At 47.2% G+C, this 8,832-nt stretch overlaps 2 protein-coding genes across 4 annotated transcripts in view; one reads left to right on the forward strand and one right to left on the reverse strand.

Annotated features, from left to right (window-relative positions):
• Window positions 1–7,565, reverse strand: part of SKA3 (spindle and kinetochore associated complex subunit 3) — a 14,830-nt gene extending 7,265 nt beyond the window's left edge. Inside the window, exons 1-5 of one of the 3 annotated variants that reach the window (XM_023530701.1) lie at window positions 7,362–7,565; window positions 5,308–5,369; window positions 5,033–5,198; window positions 2,495–2,894; window positions 783–868 (exon numbers count right to left, since the gene is read on the reverse strand). In XM_023530701.1, the coding sequence (XP_023386469.1) occupies window positions 783–868; window positions 2,495–2,894; window positions 5,033–5,198; window positions 5,308–5,369; window positions 7,362–7,533 (886 nt within the window). In that variant the 5' untranslated portion in view covers window positions 7,534–7,565. Of the gene's footprint in view, window positions 1–782; window positions 869–2,494; window positions 2,895–5,032; window positions 5,199–5,307; window positions 5,370–7,101; window positions 7,263–7,361 lie in introns of those variants that run through there. The other 2 variants (XM_011360220.2, XM_023530702.1) reach the window with 2 other exon arrangements.
• A 40-nt stretch (window positions 7,566–7,605) lies between these two features.
• MRPL57 (mitochondrial ribosomal protein L57) lies at window positions 7,606–8,546 on the forward strand. The gene is made up of 2 exons (XM_011360221.2): window positions 7,606–7,695; window positions 7,821–8,546. Exon 2 carries the CDS (start codon window positions 7,826–7,828, stop codon window positions 8,132–8,134), a length of 309 nt encoding a protein of 102 aa, XP_011358523.1. The 5' UTR covers window positions 7,606–7,695; window positions 7,821–7,825; the 3' UTR covers window positions 8,135–8,546.
• The last annotated feature ends 286 nt before the right edge of the window (window positions 8,547–8,832 follow it).

The following is an 8,832-nucleotide window of genomic DNA, read 5'->3' on the forward strand; positions in this document are numbered from 1 at the left end:
TGTGTGTGAGGTGGGGGCCCAAACGCTCTTTCTTTTTGAGAAAGAAATACAGGCTACTCTTAACACAGCTCAGTTTTCTGTTACAGGTTGAGCTCTACGCTTACCGTAAGTCAGTCGTATTCTTTCACACTTGTTTATACTTATTAATAACAAGTCACTGAAACCGGTACAAAAAGAATTTTTCTAAAAACATATCCAAAACTTTGAAAGACCTGATAAAGACAAGTTACTTTTAAAAATTTGCCAATAAAGCTGGTATAAATTAGACAATAAAAAATAATTATTCAAAGAAAGCACAGAACTCTAGGATTTTTTATTTTATATTTTCATGAAAACCAACGTTTTCATGTTTGCTAGGGCAAATATAAAAAAACAACATAAAAATTTAAATTTCTACTATTTAGAAAATGCAAAATTTGCAGTGGTAGCTGACACATTCTGGGTGTGGCTTCTGTCAGAAAGTCACTGTAGAACTCTCACGAGAGGCTGAGCTACAGTTAAAAAGGGTGCTGCCGGCTCTACATCAAAAAGTTGGTGACTAGATACGCAGTTACGTGCTTTAACCTAGAAAATTAGAAACAAACCCGCTGCCAAATGCAGAATACAACCAGGGAGAGTACGAAAAGCAGATCAGAAAACTCCTCTCGGGTGAAATCATGCTGAACCTAGGGAGTGGTCCTTCAGGACCGCAGTGTCCCCAGCTGGGACGCAGGACTCCTGGACACCTGTCCAGAAGCAGTCTGGGAAGACACGGCAGAGAAGCAACTTGAGTTTACACTCACCATTTCTTCCCAGCCGCTGGTTCACGAGGCCAGGCGTGGCACAGGAATCACCGCCGGACACTGGTTCTGTTTCTATGGCTTCCTCACTGGTGTGAGTAACAGGGAAATCATAAGGTTAAAAAAAGTTAATCTTCCTATAAATCATCAAGTCTGGATGCACTCATTCGTCCTGTTTTAGGGAACAGAAGGCCCATGGAACAATTTTCTTTTTCAAATGTGTAATCTTGACTCATAAAAGATTACAAGTCATTTTCTATTGATAGTTTTGACTTAGAAGTGAGTTAAGAATCTCTGAGTAAAAGGAAAGCCCTAAGTTCAACTTATTACATAAATCAACTCCTATAAATTAGAGTGTCTCTTGGTTATTCAGTTCCAGTTCCAGGCCCATTCTGCGACAGTTTCGTACTATTTTACTTTGCTTTATATATTTTAATGTCTGGCAGGTCAAGTCCCTTTATTACTGTTATTTTTCATTATTTTCTTGGCTATTTTTTATTCTTCCAAACAAATTTTTGAATCGCTTTGTCAAATACCCATCTTTCTCCACCTTAAAAAAAAATCCTATGGAGACTGTTGTAACTGCATGACACCCACAAATTAATTCAATATGATTGAACATCTTGCTAATATTCAGTCATTCAATTCAGGAATATCTTTCTTCATCCTAACTTTCTCTTTATATAACTCAGAAATGTTTTATGGTTTTAACCACATAGGCCTTTCGCCTACAAATGTATGGGTATTTTACTTTTTTGTTGCTAATTTAAATGTTTTTTCCCCACTACATTTACTAACTAGTTATTTGTAAAACATAAAGAAGCACAAGTTAAATGGCTTCTTTTCATTTATCTGAACTTTCCAAATTTCCCAATATTATATTCTGTATTATTTCTACCAGCTTAAAAAATAAAAAAATTATAGGCCTTAGTTTGTGGTTTTGTTATCTGCATTTGTTTAAGTAAGCGCCAGTCCTCAGATGTACCAGTCCTAACCTTCCGAAACTCTTTTGTAATGACGTTTCACTTCGTCTTTGTGTTCACTCCCATCTCTTTTCCCCAGAATTGTGTGGCCTTTTCGGACTCTTTGAGTTGAATGTTCATTTTCCTTCTTTAATTACGGGTCTTAAGGATTTATGTCTGGATACTGCTTGGCTACTTTGACACATGGTGCTTTAACGTTCGATATAACTCTTTGATTACTAATTTCACACTAATCACTCCTAACCTCTTCGGTCTGGCACAGAAGTCATCTCTGGGCTTCCCATGGACGTTAAGCACCTCAAAGCCAGGTGTGGAAGCGTCACCTGCTCCCCACCCCCAGCGGCCTCTCAGGTCCTCCCCTAGAGCCGTCTGGGCGACCGGACAGAAACTGGCGGCTTGTCCCCGACCTGCATCTCCTCCCGGGTCTCCATGCCAAACCCACACATTCTGAACAGCTTCACCCCCTTCGCTTACCCTCGCTTCTCTAGCCCAACAAACGCCGTAGTATTTCTAGACCCTTATCACTCCTTCTACAGCGTCTATAGCCCAAGGAAACCGATTGCCGAGCTTTCTGATGGAACTGGTGATTCGGGAAAGTGGGAAATGAGAGAGCCCTGAAACCCGTTCGAAGGAAAGGCACGGTCTGGAATACCACATTTCCTCTAGGAAAGAATCAACACACACAAAAGCTTCAGAGCCAGGGAGACCGCGCCTTGGAAGGAAGCCGCGTACCTCTCATCCTCCACACTTCCGAGGCCCACGGTGAGATCCCCATTTAAACTCGCGCTGTGTTGGGAGATACTGAGGTGCTGCAGTTTCGGGGTCACACACTCGAAATCGTCGGCGCTCAGGGCGCACGTCGTTTTCCGCACTTTGGCTGGTGACGGCTGGGACGGTGGAGTTAGCGCTTCCCGCCCCTCGGCGTGGCTGCGTCCGGCCTGCGCGGCGACCAGGTAGCGCTCCAGCCCGAAGTCGGCCAGCTGCGGGCTGCTCGGGGGTGTGCTGCTCACAGACGTGCCGGATCCATGGCTGCGTGGGGCGGCGGGGGGCGGCGCATCGTCCTCCCCGTCGGGCCCCGGGCGGGTCGCGTCCCCGGCAGACTCTGGTGCAGTGTCGGCCTCCTGCTCGCCCCCTGGGGAGACCAAGGCAGTCACGGTCCACGCAAACACGCGCCAGGAACCCTCCCGCGCTAAACCCACGGGACACAGCTCCATCTGCAATGCCCCGGGCGGGCCCCGTCCTGATCCTCTCCTTAGTCTCCCGAGTTTTGCTTCGAGTGTACCTTTGGGAATTTCCTGCAGTACCTCTTGTCCACCCACGTTCCATTTTGATGACGTTAGAGAAAGGAAATAAACAGAACTGTCAAAAGATGAAAAGTCCATGTGCACAAATGTAAGTCCAACTTTCTTACTTCCCCACTTGATGCGACTTAGTGGCTCTTGCTGTGTTAGGGAACCACTGTCATTCGGTGCCATTCATTAGTGTGTAATTAACTACAATCTAGAGTCAACACAAAGCATGAAAATATTTACATTTTTAACTTACAGATGCCTAACAAGGAAAGACTTAGAGATAACTGTTTATCCTACATCAATCTAGAACACATCACAGGCCTACTGAGAAACAGCAGGCGAGCATTAAAGACATGCGACTTCTCAACTGTGAACAGGTTACATCTGGCTCCAGACCCCAACACTAGCCGCCACACTGCGTCTCAGATGAAGTCACTTACTGACCACCTTACTCCTTCCCACAGTCCTCTTCAACCCCTGGTGCACTGCTGGTTAATGAATCGGGACAGCACCTACAAGGCCAAGGCCCTTTCTGTTTGCTTATCTTTAAAGGGAGGTCTGTAGCTGAAATGGGATCTCTCAGATACTGGCACACTGGATCCCTGTCCGAAGGAAGAGGAAAGAGACAGATTTAGGCTGTGTTCATCTGAGCAGCTAAGAGGTCCAGCAGACCTGAGGAAGCGGAGGTGTCCTTCTCCTCTGAAGGCGCCATGTGCTTTTTGATTGGCAACTGGAAGTGAAAGAGGATAGGGAACTGTGTCTGTGCACGAGCCAGGACACGTTAAACCTGGACGGTGCCCCACACAAAAGAAAGTGATCAATGTTGATTTCATGGCTTCTGGCTCTCAGAAGAGCCAGCCACTGACTGAGTTCTGTTTCGACAGTGCTTTCTGTTAATTCTGAGAAATGTTACTTATCACAAGGCTGTCATGGATGAGATTAATAAAATAAAATCGTCGCCGTGATCACTGCCCCATGGGGAGGTATTATCGTCCCCATTTCACAAATGAGGGAAAGCAATTTAGAGACACTGCCCATGATCATGCATGTAGTGGCATGTGTGACGGGTGGGGCCAGCGTTTGAAGGCACGGCTCCACACCAAAGTCAACTGAATTCCTTCCATCACACCGTGTGGACGGGTTAATATACCTTCCATGCATGTCCTCAGTATGTATTTGTTGAATTTAGAGTTTTACTTATGTACAAAGACCATTCTCATAATGGAAGCGAAGGCACGGAAGACACTGACTCAAGCCGACCAGAGGAGCGAGCCGAACCCTAGCAACAGGCAGCGCCTGGTGAGTAGCATGCCAGGCGCTGTTCCAGGCAGCTTCGCCTCATTTAACCTAATACAGCCTGAGAGGTAGAGACCATTAAACACTTCCACTTCACAAACCAGAAAAAGGTGCGAGGTGAAGTCGCTGGTCAAAGACAACACAGCTAGCAAGGGGTGGATCAGAGGTCTGAAGAGGCGGTTCGGCCCTGAATTTGAAGCCACCGTGCTATCCCGCCCTTCGTTAGAATCTAACACGAAGAGGGCTTTATCAATTTATCTAGCCCAAATCTCTCAATCTACAGAAGAGGACATTGAGAACAAAAATGGATCGATGCCTGACGGCAAGTCTCCATTTCTTAGGGGACTGGGGACCGGGCGCCATCAAGTCACATAGATCTCTCTTGTCCTCGTCTTTCACCTAGCACTGCTAGTTCTTTTCTAAAAGTAATTTTTTACTTGTTGACAGCCAACATACACGTGCCAGTCCTTGTCTAGCATTTGGAAAGGACAGCAAGGACAGTCCTTACACCGCACCACTGACCAGCGCCACGTCCAGCACAGGGCGCTGTGTCACACGATGGAGCAGCGGGCACCGGAGGCAGAGTGAGAACGGGGCCGCGGCCAAGCCCACAGCGCTCTTCCCGACGGTGCTGCCCTCTTTACTATGGAAACGGATGCTGGAAAATGCAAGCGATGCACACCTGAACTGTTCTTGGCCCGTGGATTATATCCATACTTCTGGAAAACTTCTCTTACTTTCATGATGTCCACTGAATTCTTTTTCATCAGTACTTTCGCTGCCTTTATGAAACAAATGCTTTCTTTACTTTCCAAACTTGCTTTGTCAAGAAGAGTGCTGACATCATCCTTTTTCAAGGAAAAAAAGTACATTAGAATTTCTCTAACTTTTGACTAGGTCTATTTAGATTTTAAATTACCACGTAAAAAAGATAAATTAGTATTGTAAGAGTGGTACCTTTAGAGTCCGAACTTCTGAATGAAGGTCATGTAAAATTCTCATTGGATAAACTTCAAAGTCTTCGATATAAATATTGAAAGGAAAAAGTGTAAGAGAAAAAGGAGAAAAAATAGAAAATATAATTAAATATATTTTCTTAAAATAAACTTTTGTATTTATTTGTAATTGATAACCCGTCAATCACAAAGTGCTAAGGCCCTTCTTTAAAAGTCTTATTAAACTATAACATATAGAAAAGTACAGAAATCATATGTATATAGCTTGGTGAACTTTCAAAGTAAACACCTGCAACATCAGCACTCAGGTCAGGGAGGGAGGGAGGGGAGGATGGAGGGGAGGAGGAGGGAACGTGGCCCTACTGAGCAAATTTTTCCTTTATGGTGAATACTTTTTGATTCCTGTTCTAAAAATACTTGCCAGTGACAACACTTTTGTTTTCTTCTAAAAGCTTTATTGTTTTGTCTTTTGCATTCAGAGCTAAAATCCATCTGGAATTGATTTCTGTAAATGGTACAAGGTAAGGTTCAAGATGCATTCTTTTTTCTACAAGTGTACAACTGACCTGGCACCATTAACTGAAAAGACACCCTTTACCCACTGTACTGTCACCTTTCTTCTTAATCATTTGGTCACGTATATAGTGTAAAAGCAGGTTTTTAAAGGGCTATATTTCTCTTTTCTAAAATATAAAATATATCTCCTTTGAAGGTCTCCTTCCACCTGTTAAAAGTCAACCACTTTTCATTAGGGAAACGCAAAGCCACACCACATCGATTTTCTTCTTCATACACACTAGCATGGCTATTACCAAAAAGACAGACAGTAACAAATGTTGATGGAGAAACTGTAACCACCATTCACTGCTGGTGGAGCTACACCATGGTGCATCCACTGGGGAAAACAATGTGTCAGCTCCTCAAAAAGGTAAACATGGGACTGCCCTGGCGCCACCAAACCCACGTGTAAGTGTAAGCGTACCCCTGTCTACGCATGCACCCAGCTAAGCGTGCACCCGTCTACGTGTGCACCCGGGAGAACTGAAAACGTTAGTCGAGTGCACATAAACAGTGTACCCCTGTCTACGCATGCACCCAGCTAAGCGTGCACCCGTCTACGCGTGCATCAGGGAGAACTGAAAATATTAGTCAAGTGCACATAAATACTAACACATGGAAGTTTACAGCAGCACTTTTCACAACAGGGAAAAAGTGGAAACAACACATGGTCATCAACTGATTAAGGGTAAATTTGCACAAGCTTGGTGGAAAGCAATTTGGCCATATCTCAAGAATTCAAAAATGTTAATAGAATTTTGTGTCTTACAGCATTATCTCAACTGTAAACAAAATCAGACAAAACCAAAGCAACTCTAAAAATAAGGTAAAAAAGCTACTAAAATACTATTAGTGGTGACTTCTGATGGTGGAGTTAGAGGACCTACTTATTTCTTTTTTCTATTTTTCTGTGTCTCGAAATTTCGTTGTGCACGTTGTTTTTCCAGTCACAAGAATGAATATTTTTACATGGCTGGGAAATCACTCATGATATAACTTAAGGAAAAGAACTCTGTGTCTACAGGGTGCAATATGTTAAGGACATTACAATTATGACATTTATTAAACCTCAAACGACTCTTGTAACAACTTCAAAAAACCTGTAATACAAAGGTTAGTGGTGGATAATTTTGCTTTACATACAAATAAATAATAAATAAATAAGTCAAGGCGATGCTGAGTACCGGCGTTTGCGCGAGCAACACGGTGTGTTGGGGAAAAGAGACATTTACTGCACCTGTGGAGCCGAGGGCGAGACGAAAGTCACTCACTACACATGTAAACAGCAGAGCTAAACGGCTGCATTTACGGGAAACCCTTTAACTTTGTTCCTATAGCATGTTTGTCGATGAGCACACGTCCTGCGCGACTCGAAAGCACACCGTGTGTGACCGGGGACGCGTCCTGGGCTCTAGCCGTCCCGGGCGCCGCGTCTTTCGGGCCCTCCCGACGCGGACAGAGGGCCCTCTCCGCGCGCGCGGCCCCGGCCCCGCTCACCGCTGTCCTCCCCTTCCAGCGCCCGCTGCAGCCGCGCCGTCTCGCTGTCCAGGGTGACGGCCAGAGCCCGCAGCCTCCCGCAGAAGCTCCGGATCAGCTCCATGGCGAGAACACCGCGCCGCGCGGGTGGCGCCCGCCACTCGTTTGAACCTCTCGGCGCCGCAAGCGTCATCCGCTAAGCGGCGTCGCGCGAGTCCTTTCTCGCGAGAGCCGCATCCTCGCGCGGGGATTGCTGGGGCCCGGCGTCGCGGGCGCACTTCCGGCATCGCGGGCGCACTTCCGGCGTCGCATACGCCCGCAGTGAGGGACGCGGGGCTCCGTGCGCGTGCCATCGGTGAGTGTCCCGACGGTCGCCGACGTCTGGGGGGCCGGGGGCGGGCGCCCCATTTCCCTCGGGGCCGGCGGCGCGCGGTCTCGTGGGCGCCGGCCACGCCGCCACCTGTCTCTCCGCCTCCGCAGGCGCCATGTTCCTGACCGCCCTGCTGCGCCGCAACCGCATCCCCGGCCGGCAGTGGATCGGGAAGCACCGGCGGCCGCGCGCCGTGTCCGCCTGGGCGAAGCAGAACACGCTCCGCCGCCTGGAGACCGAAGCCGAGAACCACTACTGGCTGAGCGCGCCGCACCTCAGCGCCGAGCAGGAGCGCGGCCACGCCGCGGCGCGCCGGGCGGCCGCCTTCCAGGCCATCAAGGCGGCCTGCGAGGCCAACTTTCCCCCGCACCGGCGTCTCGTCGACCAGCTCAGCCACCTCAACGTCACCAAGAAGTGGTCCTGACGCGGAGCCGCCGTCCCGTCGCCACCTAGTCCGGAACCGGAACACGCGGGCCTTTGGACCCGGCTCCCGGAGCGGCCCGCGAACGTGCGCGCGGCGTCTGGGCTCGGGATGTGACTCGTCGCCTCGTCGCCGCTGGGTCGTGTGTCTGTACTCTGCGAGGCGGACTCCGGGTCCCAGGTGGTGGGAAATGTGTTTGCAGTGAAAGCTGCAATAAAGCTGCAAAGCATGTTTTGGGGTGTGTGTCTGGGACCCTTGGGGTGAGTTGGCGGCGTGCCGTCCTTCCGTCAATGAAAACGTGAGCCTTTCAGTTACACATTTCTAAAAATAGTATTACAAAAAAGATTTTTCTTTTTCTTCTGAGATTTGGTATTCAAAGTGGACATTTAAATAAAGCGAAGTGTATTAGAACAGATACATAAAAGTTCGTTTTAAGAAACATCTTGAGTTATAATTATACTATACAATTCATCAGTTGGAGATGTTTGTTTTTCAGACAACCTTTTTCTGAACATAAAAAAAGTCACATGTGTTACGAGACGATTTTACAAGTGAGGAAACACTTAAGGAACCCCCAAAATTACACCCGCAGTGATGACATCGACTTGCACTTGAATTGCTACATAATCCGAAAATCTTCGTTGTTTATGCTTCTGTATGTTGAATAGAAAAACTTAAGAATGCCGAGAAGAAAGGTCCCC

Source organism: Pteropus vampyrus, unplaced genomic scaffold (assembly GCF_000151845.1).
Source record: "Pteropus vampyrus isolate Shadow unplaced genomic scaffold, Pvam_2.0 Scaffold52, whole genome shotgun sequence".
NCBI classification, from domain to species: Eukaryota; Metazoa; Chordata; class Mammalia; order Chiroptera; family Pteropodidae; genus Pteropus; species Pteropus vampyrus.

Excerpts from the sequence above, each read along its gene's own strand:
- MRPL57 (XM_011360221.2), top strand. The coding sequence starts at position 7,826 with ATGTTCCTGACCGCCCTGCTGCGCCGCAACCGCATCCCCGGCCGGCAG.